The sequence below is a fragment of the Leptosomus discolor genome, chromosome 2 (genome assembly GCF_034619465.1).
Source record: "Leptosomus discolor isolate bLepDis1 chromosome 2, bLepDis1.hap2, whole genome shotgun sequence".
Classification (NCBI taxonomy): domain Eukaryota; kingdom Metazoa; phylum Chordata; class Aves; order Leptosomiformes; family Leptosomidae; genus Leptosomus; species Leptosomus discolor.
In genome coordinates, this window is record NC_141392.1 from 93,096,673 (window position 1) to 93,121,960 (window position 25,288).

Sequence of the window (25,288 nt, forward strand, 5' to 3'; positions counted from 1 at the left end):
AACTTCTTTCACATTGAAGTGAATGAAACTACAGCAACTTATCACATCTATGTATCTGATCTATCTTACAGACCTAAGGAGCTATAAGATCTTGTTGGAGAATCTGATTTTAATCATCTGAAAGCAAAAATATGCCTGCCTTTACCTAAGTTGTGGAAACCAAGGAATACCTTGAATTGCCTTTTCCAAGTCCTTACAGTTACATTTCTCACATTTACATCTCTCTCCCTAATTTCAGAGAGAGTTCAAGATGTCTAGAAGTGTCACCTGCCATTGCTGAAGGTGACTTCAGAGCTCTTCCACATCCCAGGCTCAAATGACTCTCAGAAACACAGGTGAAAAAGAGGGCAGAGAAACACCTACAGAGAAGATAAATGTTCCCCTTGGCATGGTCTAAAGCAAAAGGCATACCCAATGCTTTTCACCAGGAGACATACACAGCTGAAGCACAAGCCCCATGGCTCAGTATGACAATGCTGCATCTAAAACAGAACCTGAAAAGTCAGGGAATATGATCTCAAGCCAGATGCATAGGCCCCTCTTGCCCAGCACCACAGGCTTTGCAGAATTTGCTACTCCCCTACCATTTAATTTTATATTCATATATATGCTAATTTGTGCACAAATTGTATTCTTTTATATATGAAATATGTAGATTTTATGCCTAAATATTAAAAGCATTATAAAGCAAAATATACTGATTGCAAATTCATAGTAAGCTATACCATGCATACAATTCGCAGTGTGTTATCATACCCAAACTTACAAAACATCACACACACAACCGATTATTTTCCTCCTTATTGTTTAACAAAATATTAAGCTTCTAATGTAATAAACTCATGGAAGGAAACACTCTATAAACATTTTTTTTCAAAGCAATCTTAGAAGTTAACAAGAAGTATGGGGTCATTTCCACAAATTAAAACGGCATCTAGAGAGACATTGTAGTAATGCTGAAATCAAAATAGTTTAGTCTATGAAAGAAAAAAAGGGTTAAATTAATTTCTTAACTTCACTCTCAGGGGTAAATGGTACACTGCTGGATTTTCAAACTTTCAAGTAAAAACAGTTTCTGGAGAATAGAGAACAGCTTTTTCAACTCGTTTAGGGCTTCAATCAGCCTCTTCAAATAATAAGCAAGAATTAACACATTAGGAAAATACTAGAACCTCAGGGGAACCAGGCTGGTTCTTAAATTGCATTTTATTTAGTAGAACTAATTTCTCTCAGAGTAATACCAACAAACATTTGAAAATAATCAAGGACAGCCTGTGCAGCTTGGTACCAAGCAGTATGATGAAATGTGACATTTTACTGTGACTAGCATTTGTAGTTAATTTAAAGCTAGTTTAAACCAATGCAATCCAAAGTACTATATAAATTTTCTGGATGCCAGCACAGCTTACAAGATGCGGTTTCAGTAACACGGAAACCTCCTGGAGATAACGAAGATCTTCCAAATTTCATGGCCCATCAAAAATCTGTGCAATAATGAGGACAAAGTACATTAAGTTAGGACCAACTGCCAACAGAGGCACTAGGTTAGGCTATTTCTCTAAAACCTACTCCCCTTTCTTATCTTAGTTAATAGCCTTTCAGGAGTTTGAGGACCCACATATGGAAAGAACAGAAAGAGATTTCTTTCCTTGGAAAGAAAGTAAGCACAGATATTTATCATACTTGCTTGGTTTTCCTTGGGCATCACTTCTTAAGTTAAGATCTTTTGTTATTAATATATTTTATATAATCAAAGTCACCCTCTAATCCTGTTTTTTATTATACTTGCCAAAATACTAAAACTGGTAGTCCAGGTTTAAGATGCCAACATCATAAAGACTGCAAGCCTGCATGTAACCAAGGGTGTTAGAGCAAAACAAAATTCAGTAGTTTTTATGTAAAAAAAAGAAATGGTCTCTTTTTTCTTTTTTTTTTTTTTTAATAGACAAAGCTCATTTAGAAAGTATAACAAAGTCCCTTGAGACAAGATATTACCTGAGTAGATGAAAATCCCCCAAGGTGATTTCTTTGTTGACTTAACCATTTCATAATAGGGATCCCCTCTGCTAATCTGTCTTGATGAAAGTGCGAGAGCAGAGCATACGCTGCAAGTTCAATATCGATGGACCGTGGCTGCCAAGAATCAGACATTTCAGAAGCAGGCGTTACCCAGAAACGAAATTCTCCTGCAAAAGGAATCAATAATAACCTCAGATCCACCGACTGAAGTCTTTGGAGTTCTGGGACAGACTGAAAGGAAATCTCTTAATTAATGCTAACATATGGAATCTAACGAGGTTCTTTAAAATCGGGTTAATGTTTAGGCGTGTCCCATAAAGGACTGACTCACACACTTCCTCAGCAGTGGCTGAATCTAGGTACAAAAACCCCTGGAGTCCAAATAGTCGCTCCCACTGACTTCAGTGAACTTTCCGTTGATCCTTTTGTTGTCAGCCCAAAGTGCTCACATAAAGAAGCCCTTGTGAAAAGGCCACCTCGTTGCTGGGGTGCTCCTTTCTCTTCAGAACTAGAGAAGGCACTTCGGGCAGCACAGCTGCTCACTAGGCTCATTCTTGAGTGAAGCCTACCAAAAAAGTTACTTCCTCCCTTCCCAAAAGTGACTATCTGAAAGGCCTAACTAAGTAAACAGAGAGGGACAACAAGATGCTCCATTTCTAGGCTACAACATGAATTCCTTTGGATTTTTCAAGAGGACAGTTACTATTTTGAGCCAAAAACTTCCATTTCTTATACTTCATATGGTCTGTTCTTCTCCCAAAACAGGGAACAAATTCAGTCGTGCTGAACTTGGAAGAGGTGAAACACAGTGAGATGACAGGTCCCTACAGAAAACGCAGCAGATCTCTGTATTGTCTTACAGAAAGTCCAGTCCTTCGACACTTCATTTTGATATTCAATTTAAGTAATTGCCTACGGTCATACTCCTGATCTATCCAAACCACTCTGGAACAGCTAACCTTATCCACCTCTCTTTAACCAGGCTGATTTTACAAGTACACATAATAACACGGGAAAACTGACAAGTAACGTTCTTCAACAGTATCATGGTACTCCCATCAGGAACACGGTAACTGAGACTGAAAGGCCTAACTTTGTTGTGAATTGTCATTCATTTATGGACACTTTTCATTAAGGCTGTCTTGGAAGTTGTGAGCTTATTTTCTATATCATGCTCAAAACAGATTTGAATTCAGAAGGATTCTCTTGATCTCTAATTCTATACGCAACTGTAGATATGACAGGTATTTTTAAATGTGACAAATCTATCTATACAACTGTATAAGGTAGTTGTGCAATACCTTGGTGTTCTGCTCTGTGGTTCAGTATATTCAGTGCTTCCTTTGCTTTTGCACTTTTTGCCCAGGACAATGCATATGTCACAAGTGCCAAAGTGTAATTATCCGAAATGCCTTCTTCTAATTTATCTTCTAGAAAGTTTGTAGCACTCTTGATGACATAAGCATGCTGGAAATGAAGATCATATTGAAGAATAATATATATACTGAAATATTATAATTTAAAAGAAAAATTTGTACAGAAACATTACTATCACCAAACAACAACCAAGAAATACTGCAAATCTCTTTCAGAGTCACAGGTACGAACCCCAAAGGTAAGCCTTTTGATCTGGCACTGTCTTTTATGATTGTGAGTCATCTCAATGAAATCAACTGGAATGAGTTAGCATCTGTAAGGATAGTTCCCCCTCATAGTTCTTGGACTAAAGCCATGACAAACAATATTCCTGCCAAAAGCAACTGCCTTTAGATTTTGCAAAGGCACATAAAATTGAAGGGCTTAACAGCATAACTATATATTGTCTTGAGTAGATACAAGAAATTTAACAAAATCAAGTTAATTTTGTCTGTTCAGACATCTCTCCATCTCGTTAAACTACCAAGTGTTTGCCAGGTACTACGAGAATTTTTGAAGTGTTCCAGAAACTATGAATTCTATTTATGAATTTCAGTACCTGTTTATCTGGGAACCCTAGGAGGGATGACATGATGTAGGCTGTGAGAGTAACTGGATTATTGGTGCCTCCTTGAAGATCACTGTGTAACACTTTCCCAGGCTCATTAAATTCTCCATTTAACTTCTGGTGCCGAACAATCCATTTGGCTGTATCCATGAGTACATCTTGGTCTATATCTATGAACGGACGAGCTTGAAGGAAACATCTTAATACAAAAGCTGATAACCTTGAGGAAAAAGTTAATCAAATTCACAACATATTACAACTTCTTCTGTTTAAGATGATGTAAGAATACTGTGATGCGTAAGGTGTCCTACACACACCTCCCAAGCACAGAGGAAAATACACGCCTCACCCAGACAAGCAAGTAGACTAAGCTTAATCCACCAAAAATTAATGTAGACTCCAAGTCTGCCAGCACATGTATATCTTTATTCAAATGTTGCTCTCCTGCCTTCTGCTGCTAGGCTAAAGTGGCAAAAATCACAGTTTACAAAGTAATGCAGTTACAAGTGTGATGTGATTAATTATCACGATTATCCCTGCAATGATATAATTGAAAGGACCTTTGTTGTTTTATTATTAATAATCCCAAGTTCTGCTTTTACTCCCTTCATTGCCAAACGTGCATTTATGTAACTTGTCACTGCACTATTTAAGTACCAGAGTGGCCAGTACAGATAAATTATCTTCATTTTCCAATCCATCAATACTGCATCTAAGGCAAATCATGCTGATGTCATTGAAAGATGCTCACTGACTCCAGGAGTGACTCCATCAGCGGCACAGAAACTAGGATGGTTCTATTTAAATTCAACAGTGTGTACTGAAATAGATGAGTATATTTAAACTAACCAAACATGGGTTAGCTGAACCAAGTGCTAGAACTTGTCTCTGTTATCTACCTAGCTTCCACTACTATGCTCACTATGCTTCTCAGGGTAAAATTCAGCACTGAAAAGGCTTTTTCAGTTGTATTTACAGTCTCAAATAAGGAGGTGTAAGAGAGTTAAGTAGGACAAATTTTCACCACCAGTAACTCAGTTCACCTGCTAGGAAATGCCTTAGTCGATCTTCAGCCTCCATCATGGAGAGAACTGAAAAATCTGCCTGAAGCAATGATGATGAACACATAGCCCTAAATGTTTTCAGTCAACTGAAAGAGTAATTAATTTAATTATTATTCTTCATTCCTTTGAGGAAAGCCACAGAAAAACTCTCAGACCAAGCTATTCCCCTGGCTAAAATAATTCATCATTCATCTTTTGCAAAATTAAAAACCTTGCTCTAATAATGGCTTTGGCAGCAAGTTATCCAGCAAAACGACTTTAGAGTTGGCCTAAACACCTAATGAAAACCAGGCAGAAGGCTAATACAGCTGGAAATTTTTACCAGCTTCACAAAATTTTTAGTTGCAGGGAAAATATCTAAAATATTCAAATTCTACAGTGAATCTGGCAGAACCACTTACCACGTGCTCCCAGAGGGATCTTCATTTCCAAAGGCACTAAAAGAGCCATCATCCCTCTGGAAAAGCAGCTCTCTCTGGTAGCCTGAAGTGGAAAAGCAGAGACAGGTATTGTACACTTTCCTCTCATGTTCCAGGACAAACTGTCTGCTGATGTGAAGTGAGGCACTTTCTAAGGCTTAGAAGGGCAGAACTTGAGCTTGTATTTCATAAAGAGATCTCCCAGATAAGTAGGAACACACAAAACCGCACAGAAGATGATGAGAAAGCAGGCAGCCGTAACACAAAAGATCCGTTTACAAAAGCAGAATCAGAAGCTCCTGCTCATCTGCCACCCAAACACCACAGCATGGTGCAGAAAGACATGATCCCACAAAACTCGGTGGCTCCAGAAGCACAGCAGCAAGCGCAGAGCAGAGTAGCAGCTATAGTTCAGTGCTTCATTGCTTTGGGGAGGTGGAGTTGTGCACCTACAGAAAAGCTCTATCTTTCCAGCGGAAGGAAGGACAAGGAAAAACGATGTATTTTCCAACTGGAAGGGCAAGGGTACAGCAAAGCTACAAATGCTGCTGAAAAACAGACCCTTTCAGCAGTTTGCTTTTGACAAATCAAAGGACTAGCCATCAGAAAAAGCGTGTTGGAAGAGGCTGTTCTGAAATGAGTGAAAAATTTCAAAAGACCTCAAGATCCTGAAATCCTGAGAAAGATCCATTAAAATGTATCTAAAGATTTTCCAGTATCCAGAACAAGTGCAGCTTTCTCCTGTCTGCTAAACATCTATAATAAAAGGGCCCCAAGGGCTCACTAGCTGCTCATGACCACCAACAGCATCCTTACTCAATAGCTGACTTCAGTGCAGAACCAATGTTTGTTAATGTTAGAAATTAAGAGCTTCCTATGATATGTACTCACTGTAGTTTCCGATATCTAAAGCCTTCCTTCTCTTGCATTTTGCTCACCATTTGTGCATCCAGAACAATAATCATATCTATTTACAGCACTTCACAAGACATCTTCTTTCCCCCCACCTTGGTTTTTTTCCTTGGCTTTACTATTTTGGTTATTGCAATTAAGAAAGCATTTTCATTATTCTAACACCTGACAGATACAGACACAATACTGAATCAGCCAGGCATAAGGAAAACCCTCAGCAACCATCATTAAGTTCTACACAAATTAATTAATCTATAAATACCTCCTGTGAGGTCCATCCAACTACAACTGTTCCCCTGCAAAATGTTTCTTGCTTTCACTGATAAAGGATTAATCAGCTGCTTATATACTATCCTGAATACAGACACATAGTGAGTAAACCACAGCCTTATTACTGAGGCACAAATGGCCTGGTCCCTCAATCCACGTTACAGTGTGTGATTAAATCCGAGTAAGAGTCTCTCTATAGCAGAAGAGATTTAGACATAAAGATGCGAATCTGTACTGCTAAAGCACACCAGTGCACCTTCCCAAATAAACTCTTATCCCAGTAGCAACAGGTTTAGTTTTTGTCTCTTTAGAAGAGTTTGAAATTACAATTTTCACTTAAATATAGGGGTTTGATAATGTATTTAGCACAATGACAGGGCTTAATTACACGATTAAAACTGGTCAATCTTTCCCACACAGACAAACCTTCCATTTCAGTTAATAATCTTGAAGAGTCAAGCACTCTTGACTGGGAGAAAAAAAAAAAAGAAGGAATGAGTGGCACTTCTCACCAAGGAAAGCAAAAGTCACTGTCAAGTTTAAACCTCAAAATAACGTGCTATGAGGAACACTAACACATGTATACATACAAATAGACTGCTTCCTCTTCAAAAGTATCTGACTGCAAGGCCTGAAAACTGAGGTCTTTGCTTTTTTTCAGAACAGGCAACATACAGCAATAAGTATTTTAATCACCACCCCACTAGTAGTGTAAAAGCACTAAACTAAGACCAACAGCCTGCTTAACAAAGACTGCTGAGCAGCCCTTACAAGGGGATAAATTTATCTCAGAATTTCTTAAGATTGGGAGGGATCAGAAAGATGAGCAGAACTGGAGGGAGGAAGGAGTGATCACTCAGCTATTTCCTACAGTCTGCTCACTTTCTTCTCAATGCCAACCCCATTGCAGTCACGCAAAAGTCTCCAAACATGAGCATATCTAACATGGAGAAGCCTGTAGAAATGCTGGAACAGGAGACCTAGGGGCTGTGAACCACCGTGTTCGTTCCAATGGACACTCAATCAGACATGAAAAACGATACTTCAAATGTCAACACATAGAAGTGGAAAGGCAAGAGAAAGAAGGATCCTATTATGAAGATGTACACTAGTACTCCCACAGGACCGGCTGGAAGCCAAGAGATGTAGGAGGCTCGCTGAGCAAGGCCGAAGAAGTACTGCATCAGGATGGAAAGGACTTCAGAAACACTTGAAAGACCAAAGGGTCTCACATTTCAAACAGCTTGGAAACACTGATCAAACTTGTTGCTCGCTTCAGGTCTAGCACCAAAGTTTTCAGACGAACGAGGAATTTTTTTTTATTTCTGAAGAAGTGATTTCAAGATGGGATCTGTCATTCCCACAACTGATGGAATTCTTTTAAAAGGAAACTTTTCTTTTGCTTTGCCTTTGTTCTAGGTAAAAAAAAAACCTGCTAAAAAAATCATATAGTGGTCTCTGCTAGCTGTATGACCCCTTCTTCTCACAAGCACTTAGCCTTAAAATTAATTATATTTACTTCAGATTATGAGGTCACTTTTTTAATACTTAGTGAATTCTGACATGTGAAATAAAGTCTGGTTTAAATTAAACTTCATGACAATCCTTTCAAAAACTGAGCTTATAAAAGTTACATCTCAAACTAAAGATGTCAACTTTAAGATTACGTTTTAAAAAGTCAAGTGAACAAATGAAATCAATTGTTAAAATAAAGCAAAAAAACCCAGAAGATTGTGGTTCTTTTCTATCTTAGGGTTACAAATCTTTCAGCATACTTACTGTTTTGGCTATTACAGTGTTAAAAACATGTACCTAAATTCAAAGCCCTGGGAAAAAGTAACACAACTCCTTGTATATAAATCATATTTAATCCTATAATTTTCACTTGCTTTGAAAAAACTTTAATAAATCTGTTACTGAAAAACTTCAGAAAATTATGGTAGCAAAACTCAGGCTTGAAAGAGTGGTAGATTGCTTACAAATTTCAGAGTAGCTGTTTACACAACATATCTCCTTCCCCCCCACCTTACTTTTCAACTAAACAATGTAGTGGGAAGGGTTTAAAAAAAATCATTTAACTGCTTTTGACAGAAAATTGGGATCTTGATGAAAGGAAAATTTATCTTGAGCTGTGCCTTTTCCAAGGGAAATGTCAACAACTTTAACAAAAAAAAATCAAGCGCCAAAAAAAAAATAAAATCAGAGACTTACAGAAAGTAAACAAAATTTGAAAATGTCATCATGGTGCCTTAGTAAGGGCGTAGCTCACATGAGGATGGTCTCATTCTTCTCTGTGAACCAGGCTCTCAGCACGCAGACTGAGATGTGGCAAGCACGGTAGATTGCAGTTAGACACCGTCTGATCCAAAAGGCACAGAGAAGCAGAGTACAACTATGTTCTCCACACGCTGCAATGCCCTGGAGTATTTCCCGATTAAAATATACAACAATTTCCAACTAAAATTTTCCAGCTTTTGATTTCCCTCACAGAGTTCATGTCTGACCAAGTGTAAAAGTCTGGTGGGTGAAAGCCAGCCGCCAGAGCAAATGCCACTCCTTGAGCTCTACAAGGACATGGCAGGATGGGGATGGTGTAACTGAAGACAGACACATGGGCTGAATATGGTTCACTCACCCACTAACTAATTTTGAACCTCTGTGCCTCAAGCAGAGGTCAGAAATGTTCGCTCATACATGGTTTTATCAAAGGAGAAATAACAACCACCTAGGAAATCCATATGAATTGCCTTCTAAAAGGCATTTTTCATCTGAAAAAAAAGTTACTATATAAAAACAACATGTTTTTTCTGAGCAAACAAGCCCCAAAAAAAGGAGGAAAAGAAAGAGAACGTGGGCTTTTCTTCCATTCTCATGACACCAACAGAGCAATATTTCAAATATCAAACGCAGGGTCACACATATCTTTGTACTAGTTAAGAGTTCTGAAAAATTTAACATCTTTCTTTTGAGCATACATACCTTTTCTCATAAATGATACAGCTTTGGATTTAATATCCTCTCTCAGCTGCCTGGTTTTAGTCAGGTATTGCAAAACATAAACATTTGGAGCAAAATTGATCATATTCTGTTCACCGCAGCCATAAGGCATCTTAATCAATGACGACAAACCATTGATAGAAGGCCCAAGTAAATCACCTGAAAGGTAAAATTTAATGAAAATAAATTAAAGGTTATTTCAAATAAATGCATAGCTCACACATAAAAGGTGGTATCACCTAAACTGGGAGAAAATATGATACATTAGGAAAATGTTACTAAACATCAGTAACCAGGCAGAAAAGATACTTCATCTTCTAATCAGCTTTGTGCCCACTGACCCATCTTCCCACAGACCTTTTCAACTACAGAATAATTTCCAACAGCCACCATTTAAAAAAAAAAAAAAAAAAAAAAAAAAAAAAAAAAAAAAAAAAAAAAAAAAAGAAAGAAACAAAATATATCTAATCCAGGAAAACATTTCAGTAACGGTACATATTTGAAACTTCCTGTATTTCTTCTCTCATCCCCAGTTATCAAAGCCTAGACATCACAGAAGCAACAATCAGTAGGTTTTATTCTGCAGACAAACAGAACCAAAACAGGATACTAGCAAACTTTAGAGGACCTTCCTTATTAAAATCCAACTCCCTCTCTAACTCTGAAAATAGACAGTCAATACCATAATATTGTAAATTAAATAAATTAAAGGAGTAACACACTCCATCCACAAGGTCTTCCTATGCCTAGTCTAAGGCATGATGGTAAATTATTTTGAATTAATGATTCTACCTACTAATATAGCAATCAAATAAAAATTAATTCTCCAGTTTCCCTAAAAAAAAAAGTTCCCTAAAAACCTATGAAGCAACAGCCACACTGGGCAAAATCTTGTAAGCATCCTTCAGCAGGTGCTCTGAGAGAAGCTCTGGCAAATCCTGCTAGGGTAGCTCAGGTTATTACACACCAGCCTCCCTGCTCTACTTGACAGAGTTTACTACTGCTAGTTACTACTGGCAACTGCTCCTGCTCTTTAAAAACCACCTATGCCTGCAGCGCAGAAGATGCCAGCAGCTGGATTATGGACACATATACCTTAGATACTGAGTTCAATAAAAACCCAGCAGGCAAATACCATTTAAAATAATATATATATATATATATATATATAGCTGACCAGTAAATAATAAAGACAGAAACAAAATAAGATAATCCTTACCAACAGCAGTGACCTGCACTCTCTCACTGCCACTTACAACATCAGAAGGAAAAGTGAAATCCAAAGTTTTTGACACTGCTTGTGGTTTATTCCCAGTCAAATCCAAAAGGACTGTCTGAGAATATGCCTGTTCCAATCCTTCAGCCTGTCAAAATAAAGACAGGATTATTGTAATCTCCAACAGTTTGCTCCTTTTAGGACAGGAGTGTGTGCTTACTGTACTGAGGGATCTAAAACACTGTCAGGTATTTTGTGCTGCTTGCTAACACATCAAGAACCTGAGCTATTGGCCCATCCAAACTGGCACAGAATGTTCTCACAGAGACCTACTTCCACTATTCGCTTCTCACATGTCAGTTACAAAAATACACCTGCAAAGTCAATGAGAGCATCTCTTAATTCCAGTGAGCTCCATGCCAAGCACATGCCCAGGTCAGAGGTGGTACCTTTCGTGCTGTCTACAATCTTACAGCCTGTCATATAAGAAGGACGTAAACTGAAGTTAGGTACATGACCATAAAGGTTTCCTTTCCTCATGCATGCAAAATCCCTTGAGAAAAACTGTCCTTGAAGCAAAGAAAATAAATGGGCTTCTTTCCTCAGACTACACCTTAGTCTAACAGGCTCTTAGTCACTTCTGCGCAACAACTGAACTTCAACAGAAGGGGCAGTAAGTGGCTCCACCTGAAAACAGCTCATAACTCTGCAGGATAATGGTTTTAAGCAGTCTAGGGAGAGGCTGAGAGGGCTGGCCCTGTTCAGCCTGGAGGAGAGAAGGCTCAGGGCGATCTCACCAATGTGTAAAAATACCTGAAAGGAGGGTGTAAAGAAGATAGAGCCAGGCTCTCTCAGTGGTGCAAATTTGTGGCAACACACACAAACTGAAATAAAGGGATTTCCTTTTAAATATTAAAAAAATACTTTTTTAACTGTGAGGGTGTTCAAACACTCAAACAAGCTGCCCAGAGATGCTGTGAAGGCCCTGTCCTTGGGGTTATTAAAAACCTGACTGTACATGGTTATGAGCATCCTGCTGTAGCTGAACTGAAGCCAGGTGTACTGCAAAATTGATCGCACTTATCCATAATACAGTTATTTGGCCCACTCTCCATAGATTATTAAGCTAGCTGTAGCACCAGGGGTTCACTGAGGCACAAAGAGGTTTCACCTTGCTTTCAGAAGCATTTGACACACTATTGTTGTAGAACAGACCTATGTGTTCATTCCTAGAAGGCAATCTAAAGAATTTCAAGGGAGAAATTACTTTAAAATCAGTGTTTTCTACTTAAAGCCACCTGACCCGAACCCAACCTTACAGAGCAAGAGGCAGACAAGTAAATTGGTTTGCCTTTTTGCTGCACTCTGTTGTCTATTTTAGGGAACAATTTATTTCAGGAACAAGACAAGCTGCAGACTATCTACCTTTACTAAAACTTTCTGGATGACAGCATCAGAAGCAGCAGATGATATTGCTGTCACTTTGATGGGAATCTCTCCCAGCTGTTTCGGCTTGATTGGGAATTGAACAGTTTTCCCATCTTCACTTGGTACAGATACAGACTGTTGATTTTCTGTAGCATTTATTTCATTGGACGTTAGAATAATTTCAAAAGCATCATTCATATCCAGGATCACAGTAACCTGTAAATACAGTAACATTTGCAATACAAAGTGTTAATTTTGAAAAATTGTTTTCATAAGATGCCACCTTTTTGTGTATAGAGAAATAGCCTCATGGTATGACCACTGAAGAAAATATTAAAGTCCTCACAAGAGAAAAATGTGGTCTCAATCGGTGATGAAAAACCTGCAGTGTCTAGAAACACTCAAGTAGGAAGACACTGTTATTTTACCTCAGCTGCTTCTTTCAAATAATTAAAGATGTTCACTTCCAAAACGAACTGCTCTCCTCTAACGACGGAGTACGGAAGGTTCAGGAAAATGAAGAAAGGTTGAAAAGCTTCTAGCTGCAAAACAAAATCATCAGTGAACCCGTACAATCAGGTACTAGCGGGGGGGGGGGGGGGGGGGGGGGGGGGGGGGGGGGAGGGGGAAAAAAAACACAGGATACACAACTTGTCTTCCAATCACTTTTAAATTCAGATGACAGAGCATGTTTACTTGTACTCTACAGTCAACAAAATGTATTGCTGCAGGGCTGAAGCAGAAGCCAAAGATGCTTTTGGTCGTTAGCACCTTTGTGGCAACTCAGCAGTGCCATTCAGATGAGTGCTGCTGGCAGCTTTGACAGGGCAAATTCCAACAGAGGCACCTGAATTAGGACTAAGAGTCTATCATCTGGCAAATTTGGAAGCTGTGATCTCTCCTGGGATCTCATTAAGGTAACTGTGAATTGGTTTGAGTGCACAAGTAATGAATGATTAAGAATCTGCCAGTTGCCCTATCTCCCTATCAATACAGACACACGTTTGTATACAAAATAACTAACTCTCCTAAATTCTGTAATTCACCAACACCTTAGAACAATGTATTATTTTGTAAGATTAATCTTAGCATAAGTTCTTCAGTTGTATTTCTAAAAAATACATCTTTTCTTAATTAAAAGAAAAACTGCAGAAGGTTTTTCCGCAGTTACTTTATCTGTGAACAGAGGTTTTTTGGATGAAGTCTTGGCTGTAAGTCATCAGTGGTAAGCTCTCATCAAGCTGAATGGGATCAAAATTTCACTGTTTATGAACATCTGTACAATAAGAATGGCTGAAGCATGATATCCTTTATTATTGAAATGTCAACTAAAAATGGTTTTAATTTGGTTTTCATTAAAAAAATTCTTCCAAGTGTTTTGAGTTTCCCATCCAAAAACCCCTCAGCTTGCTTTCTACCTAGCAAATATTCCAACGTTTTCTTTTTAAAACTTTTCAAAGTTGTTTACTAAAGCTTTCAGTATCACAAACTTCTTTAGACATTAGAGAAGTTCTGATGAGGAATTTTTGGTTGGCTCTTAATCTAGATTTTTCCCTATGTACCTATTTTCTTTTGTCTTTTTTTGTTTTGCTTTTCTCTACAACTCTTCCAATACTGAAGTTTTACACTCAGGAATATTCTGGTATATTGCAATAAAATATGACAGGGTAAAATTATCAACACTCTGCATAGTAGAAGTCAAGTAAAAACAAGATGCAAAGCAATAAATGACATTAAGCATGCAGATGTCACTTATTTCCCCATTACAGTTTTCGTGCATTCCTTTTATTTGCCTCTCTATATGGTACTGATTAACATGTTTCAGCCATATGGAACTCCAAGAGTAATCTAAACATCCCAATGAGGGTGAAGTTCTGAACAGTGCATGTGGGTGATTATAGTTAAATAATAATCTCAACATCTGTTCTACTTGCAGCCTTCTCAAATTCAAGGATGAGAGGCCAAGTATATATTTTCATACCACTTGAATCAGAAAACTATTCCTCTTTCTGTCCCATCTCTGCCGAGCCAAGTGAAAGAAACAAGAATCATGATTCCAGTCTCAAAGGAGCCTTAGCAGCAAAATCCAGATTGGGCTCCAAATTCTGTGGTGGAGTTATGATCAGGATGTTCAAAGCACACGTTCTGTGTCTGGTGTAGCAGCCAACTATGAAATCTGGACCTAGTTTGGATTCCAAAAGTTGCCCCTCCCCAAGAATCTGAGGACATGAGAACTTCAATGGGTAAATGGCTGTCTCCAAGCTATGCTTGCACTAGTCCTGACATCAAGTTGGAAACCTATGACCCAGTACTGCACAGTTTCAACCTTTCTAACCTTAGACACTTAAGTGGAGTTGTCTCACTTAATAACATCGTTTCTCTAGGATCTTTACATAATGAATGAAAGGAGATAACTACCTTCAAAGGATTATTCAACGTATATAAAATACTAGCTAAATGAGACTACAAAAAGTAGTTCCTATTTCAAACAGGCTAAATAACTCTAAGTAGCTGCTCCCATGAATACAGAGTGAGCCTAGGACAACTGCACTTGCATGTTGGGAATCTCAGGTTAGAGATCTAACCTGAGCAGTGACGAATTTAACTTAAATTCTTAAACTCCTCAAACACTTGGAAGCACAAAAAGAGGCTCAGGAGACGGGAACTTGGCACCAAGAAGCATCTCATCCCAATGCTGGCTCTCAGTGTCCCCTCTGCTCCTCAAGTTAAATCACCCAAAAAGTAGCACCTATGTTTAGCCCAAGGCTGGTTTTGACAGATAAATGAAAGTGAGGCCAGAATTTAGTCTTTAAGCAATTCTCCCTCCTAGGGTGTTAGCAGAGCAGCGCAGTGGCTTGATCTTTCCAGCAGGTAATGTGCCTCTCCCAACCCAGCCACCTCTCCCCAGCCAGTCTGTGCACACCTCCCTCTATGCACTGTCAACTCATAGAAAGCCCTCTTGTCAGAGCCAAGAGAACATGGAAACACGCTGTCCTCAGGCAATCATTCCCCTTTTCTACATACAAAGGTTCTGAAGTGGGCACATCCTGAAAGTGCTTTAAAAAAACAACTGCTCCAACAGAAATAGGCAACCAAGTATCTGTGTAACATCCGAGATATTTATATGGGCAGGAAGGGGAGGCAGATAAAGTATCCCATATGTCTTCAGTGATGATGTTTTCTTTACAGTTTGAATACACACAGCCTCTTAATCACTTCATTAGTATAAGGAGACAGCTGCTGTTAGAACCAAAATACACCTTCCAGTAATAACCTACAGTTTACCAGCGTTTAAAGGAGAACTATCTAATGCCATGGTACCTCCACGGGAGCAGCCGTCACTCCAAGCCCGCTGTTTTCAGACATCACAAAAGCACTGGCTACCCAGGATGTGATGGTATCAGGTACAATGACTTCCAATGTGGTGTCTGTGTCAGATCTGATGGTAGAAGGGAAGAGCAGACTTTCAAAAGATCCATTTACAGGCATCAGTAGGGGGACACTAAAATAAGTCCAAACTCTTGCCAGGAAAAGCTGCTGATTATCTGTTTTTTCTTTGCCTAATAGTTTAGAAATCATTGTGATGGGATCATAATTATTAAAGAGTTTACATTATTCTAAATTACATGAACTGAAGGTAATTACATTGAATCACATTACATGTTACCAACTTTTACAGATCCTTTAAAACAATCCCAGATGACAGTTGCTCTGCAAACTTAGCTGTGAAAGAATACAAGATTTGTGCTTCCCGACACAGGTCAGATTTCACCACCATTTGACAGTTTGAACTGCTCATTGAATTAGGTGCAGATAGGAACTGATTTCCTTTTCTGAGCTAATCACCAGCTTCTCATGTACTGTACAGAAAAAGACTGGGTGTCCCTATCTGTTATCTCCCCACCTGTAATGGAAGAGAGTTTCTTTTGTCTCCAGGATTTTTATCTAGTTTCTATTGAAACTACAAGGCCTTCAGTCAGGCATTGTCCTATATTGTGCAATTGTACAATGCCTCATTTGGTGGGTCTACAATCTCACTTGGGGCCTCTAGGTGGTAGCAGAATATAAATAATACTACATTTTTAAGTAGTATTCTTCAGTGCAGAATGCTACTAAAACCAACAAAATAACAACAGCAAGTGTAAATCAGTTTCCATTTGCTTCTAATCTTATACCTAGTTTTAGTGTCGATCCAAAGCCAAGTTTCCGGAAAATGTGTCCTCACATAGAGACTGCTGAAATCAGGAGGTCCATTTTTAGATACTGGCATATCATCACCAAAACCATCCTCTATGGGTATCATTCCACCATCTACAAAATAAAAAATATTGTTCTACCTACAAGTATCTAGGTTTAAGAAAAATCAAATTAATACTAGTTAAGAGGAGTCAAATTAATACTGTGTTTGGAGTATAATCTACAGCTTTGTTACATACAGTAACACTACTCTGTGACATTAGGAACTATTTTTTTTCCTTCCTTTTTTTTTTTAAGAATAAAAAAAGTTTGACACAAGCTAAAATTTCTACATTTCTACTTTACTTTCTGGAGTGATCATGGAACTGGTGTAATAGACCTACACATGACAAACCACTGCAACATGTATCAACTGGAAATCAAAACTCCATTCAGCCCCAGGCCTTTAAGGGGCAGTGTCACTCAGGACAGCAGCAAAAAGGAAGTTTGTAAAATACTAGTCATATGCATTTCATACGTCTTGAACCTTGGAAACGGTAATTTACACAGTACAGTAAGACCTAATAAGGGCCCTAACCTGTGGACCTCCTTCCCCACTCAGTAAATTAGATTTGGCCACATTTATTTTTATTACTTACAAAGAAAATGTTCCTTATCCTCCTCAAGAATTGCATCAGTTGATACCCAAAGGCTGCATTTCTGGATAAAATTTATACAGTATATCTCAATACAGGGCATTCAGGACATCAACGGTGCTTATTTATTTTCTTTTTTTTTTCTTTTTAAGAAAATAAAGTTATCATAATAAAGCAATCATAGAGCTAAAACAAGTAATATACAGGAAGCAATAAAACTAAGATCATCTGAATCTGAATATTGTCTTAACAACCGACTGCTTTTCAAAGGGAAGACAATATCAAGCATAAAGCAATCCATATTTATGAAAGTATAAACATTTATTGGCATTCACAGTATTTACATATTGATAAATTTCATCATTCAAAACCCGTAAGCCATGAAAACAGTACATTGTCTACAGTCCCAAACTTTACAAAGGGCATTTTCTTCTAGCAAGTGATGTGCAAATCACTAAGCAGTAAAAAACCCCAGCTTAGAACTTAAAAAAAAAAAAAACAAATCCAAAACAAAGTACCTGAAAGACACCAAAAGAACCTCTGACCAGGGGGAAATACTGCACCGTGCTGTATAAATTGAGTTCATGGAAGACCTAGGACAAGAAAAAACAAAATCACCCGAAGAGCGAATGCAAACTGTTGTAGATGGTAATTCATAGAGCTGTACCTCAAGCAGCAGCTCGCTTAGCTCTCATGTCAAAAGGAAAAGAATCTGTGACAGGATGAAGGGGATTAGGCTGCAACGGTTTCATAATTAATGGAAGAGAAGCCAAGAGTATGTAAGCGTAAAACAGGAGCCTATAGCCCACTGATATTCTATGGTACTTAGGCTATGTCATTTGTGCGCTTTAGAAATTATGTATATTGACAGCTCTTTCAAACTGTTGATGCAAGAAAAGGTAAGTCAAAATTATGAATAATTTATTCTGCTTTTCAAAAAATAAAATTCTTTCTTTATTTTATACTACCAATTTTAAAGAGCACGAAGCACACATCATTAGGGAGTTTTACAGACTTTTTTATAAACTGCCAAGTGTTAACTGAGCAGTTTATCAAATGGAAGAACAATAAAGTATTAACTGGCATTAGAAATGCTGAGCCTATTGCCTTGTAAGCCTTACCATCTTTTCCGCTCATGTTGATAAACTACGTGCAGAAGTAAAAAATATTTGCATAATTACAGAGGCACAGAATGTTAGGGGTTGGAAGGGACCTCTGGAGATCATCTAGTCCAACCCCCCTGCTAAAGCAGGTTCACCTACAGCAGGTCACACAGGACTGCATCCAGGTGGGTTCTGAATATCTCCAAGGAAGGAGACTCCACAGCCTCTCTGGGCAGCCTGTTCCAGTGCTCTGTCACCCTCAGAGTAAAGAAGTCTTTGCTTACATTCAGGTAATTAAGAACTAAAATCCCGTCCAAAGAACATTATTCATTCAGCATATAAACTGTAACATTTCTATTAACATGCATCTTTCATGCACACAACAATGAAAACCATTTTTTACCATTTACTTACAGAATCTTCTGTTATGTCACTACTTTCTCCTAGAAGCTTTGTACTTCTGTCAACAACTGCAAGTCCAATTACTGATCCTGGTTCTGTTGTACTGATTTTAAGGGAGACCTTCTCAGACGGCTTGACCTTATCTTTGCTCCAAGAGATTTTAATCTAGAAAAAAGTAACAAACAGCACTGGTTTAAATTATACAATGATATTTACAGCCACTAACAACTTCGAGGAAGCATTTTCTTAGCTTAATTAGCTATAATTAAGACTTTGGATTTGCTTTCCCTATTTCCTTTGGGAAAATACTATGGCATTCATTTTGCTCTCTTGCTCTCCTAGCTCACCAGTTCCTTGGACTGGTGGGAAGTCCACATCATGATCCACTGTCATTTCAACCAGCTCCTAGTATACAAGCAGCAATCTCTTGAGCCACAAGGACATAACAGTTTCTACAGCTGAGTGCAGTAAAAGAAATGCATTCACTGTTTATCAATGCACAACACAGCATGTAACATACTTAGGAAAAGCTTATTTGGGGAAAAAATTCAGCCAGGAATATATGCAATAGGTGCATGGGTAAGGAAGAAGGAAATAAGTAAGCTAATACAGCACCAGTATGCCTTCCCAGAGTACTGAAGAGAGGAAAGGTCATCTGCTGTTAAGGTATTTCTAATGCATCCCATCTCCACTGCATCAGATAACAATGCAGAATTTCTGTTTAAAATAAACAATTTTACTCTTTTCCCTCATCAAAACACCACCAATACCAAGTCTTGAGATGGAATTCAGCTCTGAATTTAAGTTACCTACATTTATCTGTCCACATTTCAGTTTAGCGTTTAAGCTTCCATCACACACAGAGTCAAAAGAAATAATGGAAACTAGAGAGCAGTTTGGCTCACCATGAAGCATAAATCCAAGTGGTCGTGAAGAAAACACTCCTACAAGCTCCACTGACTGTACTGGCTGCAGGTGGGATTCATTTACATAAACATGGGCACTTAGCGCCATTTGAGATGTTCAAAGGTATCCAAGACATGTTGAGTGGTGCTGCCAGACGGGACACATAACTTACCCTTCTGGAGCAGGCACTGGAGTCCAGGAAGAATAACTTAAAACCACACTCTTTTGGAGCAAGCTCAGTTTAGACACGTAACTCACATATACAGAGATAAGAGTCACCTGAAGGCACCTGGAACCCCTTGAGACGTCCCACAGCACGCTGTCTGACCCTCAGCTCCCATTCCAGAAAGGGATAGGTCTCCCATAGGACTTTTGAAACATCCACCTGTCCCATGATGACATCTTGAACACCCTGTGGCCTCTTGGAGGACACTAGATGTCTGTGCTTAAGCAACTGAATCCTGACCCTAGATGTAAATACATGTATTTAGATGTCTGAATCTACAGCCTCATCATACCCTTCCTCTGATAAATCTGTGGAATGGTATCTTCCAAGCACATTCAGTATGAAAACCACAGAGCAATAGCAAACACACTAATGTTGTCAACATAAACGGGATTAGCACCACGTGCTTCACTGTAAATTGGCATCAGACTGATTCACGTAGAAAAATGGTTTGTTTCTGGGTATACTGTGGCACTGCAGCTCTGTATATCTGATTGTACCAACTCATTTACAGAAATTAAATGCTTGTCAAGGCTGCAAACTACAGAGAAAGTAGCTTTCCATAGTACCAAATCAGTTTCAGTGGCTAGCATTGAAAAGGCGAAACTGAAATAGCTTGAAATTTTGAAGCCTTTGAGACTAGTTCTTTCCTTATCTTACATTTTTTTTCACTATCCAGTGAAATATAGTAAATACAGTAAGGCTGATATTAAATTCTCATCATTTAGCGTCTCAATTTTTCATCCTCTCTGTATATACACTAGGATTGTGTTTTTCATCTATAAACTACATTTAATCAAACTGGTATTTTCAAGATCAGACCTTACCTCATTGCTACAAAATAGAATGCAATCTTATTTGCGGACACTGCAATTAGTGGAAAAATTTCTATTTGTCTCCACAAGGCTGAACCAAACTGTTATGTCTTCCTCATTAGACATATCTTCCTATATCTACCCTAAAACTCCCAAGTTTCAACTAAATTATCTTATTTGTTTTCTATTTATTTAGGTTCTTCAGACGCTGATACATAATAACCATAATCAACAAAAGTGTGCCTGCAACTCTCTCACCATCCTGCCTCTCCACTTCCTTATCCTGTGATAATAACACTCATACCCTGAGTTTGGATAAATCAAGCAGCAAATGGAGAAATTTTTCATGCAGGAGTAAGACAAACAGCCTCGCTACTAATGTCTAGTTATAAGTGTTACAGTTTCCCTAGGGGAGGAAGACTTTGAACCCATCAAGAGCCTCTGGGTGGTCTCACCTGTAAAAAGTCACAGTGAGGCTTTTATTTTCCCAAAGGACCAAATCTCATCCTGGTAAGTAAGCTGGAGAACATCAATTCTTTGCTGCAACAGTAGTTTTCCCACTCCTCTTCGAGCTTTTTTTGAGTTAAAGTATGCACAGTCACATGGAACACAAACATTGCTCACATTCGCTGATGATGCACGCTGATGATGGTACATGTACAATGTGACCACTGCCTGGCTAGAACAAGGTCTTCACAAACATTTACAGTTCCACATTTAGTACCTTTCCACTATATTGGCCAGAGAAATCTTTGGCTCAGTAATTGACCAAACTATTAAAACCACAAGGAGATGCTGTGCCTTGTTTATGCGGAAAACAGAGGGCTAGTAGAAACTCCTTTCAGGTATGCAACAGCCAGACCCTAACTGCACTGGTATTATCTAAAGTCTTTCCAAGGACTTACACAAACTTCAGATTAGATCATCAATGAGGAAGTTTTTACATTTACAATCCTATGATCTAAAATACTGTTTACCACACAACAAACAGACAAAAAACACAGTCTCAGACTCAAGTTCAATATAGTTACCTTGTCATCCAAAGCAGGCTGAATGGGGACAGTGAGAGCATCATTTACAACCACTCCAAGCTCATCAACGTAGAATACAAGTATACATGCCAAAGGAGCCCAGGAATTTTCTGCTGTTAAAGTGAATGTTTTTGCAGCCTTTGTGCCAAAATCCATAATCTGTTCCTTAGATAACACCTGAAAGGGAAAAATGAAACACTCAATCTGTTGGTATCTCAATATGTCATAAGCTCTGTGATTCCTTCTACGAATAGCTGTTAAAAAAAGAGACATATAGCTGTGATTTATATTTTTTTTTACTAAGTGATTGACCAGTTCTATGAGACTGGGCACGAAAGAGGCAAATAACGTAGTATTTAAATATTAGAAACAGATTTTTTCCATGCTTTGATTCCTGTATCGCTATGGACAAGTCAAGAACTAGAATGATGAGTGCACAGCACAACTTATGCTATAAGAACATAAAAATACAACAGTAATACAGTTGGGTTATGTGGGTCATCTATAATAGCATTTGAGTTTGTATCAGGAATACAATTTTAAAAGCCGATCTCCCAAACACCCCTACTTACCACACTTTGGTTTGCACCATGGAGAGCATGAACTGTCACCAACTAAAGTGTTCCAGTTAAAAACAGGCATTCATTTTATCAGATCAGATTAGAGCTAGGCTGAAGGTACCTCGAAATACCTGGAGTTAAGGTCCACAGCATCAACTTTTACACTCAAAATCTGTTCCTATTCGACCATACCACTTACTAATGAAGACAAGCCATGAAGGGCAGTTCCCTGACTTTAACTGCATGGACATAATTTTTTTAAAATCTTTTAGAAAGTGTTTCTATTTTTGAAAATACACATGAATGCCCATATTTTATATTGTCCTAAGTTTTTCCTTATTCTATACATTTCGTTATTCTATTTCCTTTAGTTTACTGTTAAAGTCTCTGGAAAAAAAAAATAATTGTATTTATCATGATCATTATGATGTAGACTGTGCACAAGACAGACACGTATTAAGGACAGGATGGAAGACCGATGACAGTACATATAATAAACCCTTCAGTCCAGATGCTGTAAGATATAGTACAGCAGCCAAGCCATTACACAAGCCATTACCCAAGCCATTTATTTTAAAATGCTTCCTACAAAGCTCCCTTCTTAACAATGCCACCCTGCCCACTGGACCATCTGCTTCCCCAGCAAGCAGGTCTTCTCCTCACCCTGTGCCTGCAGGCTCAGCCGTGACAGTCCTGAACCTGCATACAGGCTCTGCCAGACCCCTGCTTCCACCTGCATCTCCAGGACCCGCTGACAAACCCCAGCTTGGGCTGCTCCTGGGACATCCCTGTCCCTTCTCCTGTCATGGGTGCTCCGCACAGTCAGAGACAGTAATGCTCTCGGTTATGCCTTGTCTCACACATCTTCAGGCAGAGGTAACCCAACAACCAAATCAGAGACGTGCTTCTCCCAGAGAGCACCACCTTACAGTGCCAGGGGCATTTCTGCTAGGCAGCAATATGGAGCTCTCTTTCAAAAAGGACCATCCTAGTGGAAAGCAAGTTTTTGGGCGACCTCTTTCACAAAGCACAACAAAAAATGCTGAATCTCTCTAACGTTCGATCACACTCCACTCACTAGAGTATTTCTCTAGTTGGTAACAGTCATCTTGGATTGTTCCCATATGTAAGACCTGTAACTTACCAGATAGTGGAACTCTCTCACTGGCTTGTTGCTTGCAATGCTCAGCTCAAAAGGCTTCCCAGCCTAGGAAAAACATACGATTCATATGGATCAGTATGGAAACGTGATGAGTAACAGGAACGGATCTTATCTTGGCACATTTTGTCTCAGACTGTACCTTTATATCCTGGCTCTTTGTTTTAACCTGGAGATAAGTCTGGCTAGGGGAGCTGAACACATCATAAACACCTATGTCAGTCCTACTGCTGAGGAACTTCGCCTGCAAGACAACGCAGAACAAAGCTCTTAACAAAACAGCAAAATCCGTGTGATATTCACGTATATAGTACTGTTTACAAGAGCACGGTAGCCTTAATGGCAGTACAGGATCACTTTACTGCTTGCTTTGCGTATCTGTTTTGTTTTTCCCCTTGCTATTTTGTTGCAATTATTAGATCACATTTAGACAGGATCTGTCACTTTCTTTCCAGCTCTAACATGAATATGAGGTAAGGAAAATTATGGTAGGTGACGTATCAGCCGTTGCAGATGGCAGGAACAGCATATCATCGATCACAGCCCACTCAATTGGTGTGTCGCTGCTCCAAAGCAACATATTACAAAGCAATACCTGAACTCTCAGAGTTTTTGTATCAGACAGGATTGGAAACTCAATATCAATTATTCCATTTTCTGGGACAGTGTAATTCAGGACATGGACTGTCAGATTTCTCTCCTCTGTTGCCTCATTCTCAAGGTGAGAAAGTGAAGAGTGGTGAAAAAGTAGGTCTGATTGTTGTGCAGTGATTGTGACAAGATTCTGCCTCTCTTCAGCTGTCAGCTGGTTGCTATCAGAACGTGTCACCTTTAGCTAAAAACAAAAAGAAACAAAACACCCATCAGAGTAAAGCTAAAATGCACAACACGTAACATGTAACAATATATTTGCACTCACATCCTATCAAAAGAACAAGGGCATCCTCAGATTTCTCACACATCAGAAACTATTTTTAATCCCTTGTGAGCACTGCAGGTAGGCAAGTCAGCAAAGAACAAAATTATTCATAACTCGAGGAAGTAAAAAAAGAGCAAAAGCAAAGCAGATGGAACTGAAAGGTGACCTGTCTTTCAGCTCTCCCAGTTACTCTTGTAATCCTTGTCGCCCAGGCAAATTATATATACCCTACCTAGAGCCTGAGTATTTAATTTTATCAGTTGCATCTCACAACCAAAACAAAAGACAACCTAGCATTACATCATGTACAGGAAAATGTGTCTGATGAGCAGAGATGGTGCAGAGTCAGATGTCTTTATGGATTCATCAAATGAGCTGAAGAAAAAACTTAAAACAGGCCCAAAATTAACAGTCTGCAACTTCTTCACTCATCAACTTACATCGACCTTTATTCCCACATTCACGAATATTCTCATCCATAGTAAACTTCTACATTTAAAAGTACTGAACTAATGTTTCCATTTTCTTTTTCAATCCAGAGGTCTGTCACTCCATTACCTCTCCTCCTCTGCCATTATTTTCCTATCCTCTCTCTGTACAGCATATCTCCACTGTACACAGATCTCCACTTACTAGTAATGGCAGCAGTTGTTCCTTCACACTGCTCTGGAAGCATAACTGATACCTGCTTCTCTCCCAGCTATGAGCATTGCTAAATGCTCACTCAGCTCATCTTTGGAAGAAGAAGCAGCAACAGGTCAGAGCTGGACTCAACCTGGGATGCTGGCAAGGAAAATTAAGAGGACAAAAACCAAAGACCCAAATGACCAGGCTAGCACAAAGCTATGGCTTGAGGAGCCAATCTACTCTGAAAGTGTATATTCAGCCCATTTTATCGGTATTTAGATCTGATTTCTATACAGTAAATGCTTAAGAATTTTAAAGTTGATTTCCCTTTTCAAGCAAAATACAGTGATGCAATATGCAACCTCTGCTAAATGTAAAAATACTGAACACAGCCTATGA

At 38.8% G+C, this 25,288-nt stretch overlaps 1 protein-coding gene across 1 annotated transcript in view; it reads right to left on the reverse strand.

Moving 5' to 3' along the window:
- Nucleotides 1–25,288, reverse strand: part of CD109 (CD109 molecule) — a 77,092-nt gene that overhangs the window by 17,204 nt on the left and 34,600 nt on the right. The window contains exons 11-27 of the mRNA XM_086461463.1: nucleotides 23,939–24,178; nucleotides 23,486–23,587; nucleotides 23,329–23,391; nucleotides 21,625–21,801; nucleotides 18,659–18,811; nucleotides 17,660–17,734; nucleotides 17,145–17,205; nucleotides 16,485–16,620; nucleotides 15,631–15,748; nucleotides 12,738–12,851; nucleotides 12,307–12,525; nucleotides 10,885–11,029; nucleotides 9,648–9,824; nucleotides 5,469–5,550; nucleotides 3,995–4,223; nucleotides 3,321–3,486; nucleotides 1,996–2,186 (exon numbers count right to left, since the gene is read on the reverse strand). Coding sequence (XP_086317589.1) covers nucleotides 1,996–2,186; nucleotides 3,321–3,486; nucleotides 3,995–4,223; nucleotides 5,469–5,550; nucleotides 9,648–9,824; nucleotides 10,885–11,029; nucleotides 12,307–12,525; nucleotides 12,738–12,851; nucleotides 15,631–15,748; nucleotides 16,485–16,620; nucleotides 17,145–17,205; nucleotides 17,660–17,734; nucleotides 18,659–18,811; nucleotides 21,625–21,801; nucleotides 23,329–23,391; nucleotides 23,486–23,587; nucleotides 23,939–24,178 — 2,448 coding nt within the window. The remainder of the gene's footprint in view (nucleotides 1–1,995; nucleotides 2,187–3,320; nucleotides 3,487–3,994; nucleotides 4,224–5,468; nucleotides 5,551–9,647; nucleotides 9,825–10,884; nucleotides 11,030–12,306; nucleotides 12,526–12,737; nucleotides 12,852–15,630; nucleotides 15,749–16,484; nucleotides 16,621–17,144; nucleotides 17,206–17,659; nucleotides 17,735–18,658; nucleotides 18,812–21,624; nucleotides 21,802–23,328; nucleotides 23,392–23,485; nucleotides 23,588–23,938; nucleotides 24,179–25,288) is intronic.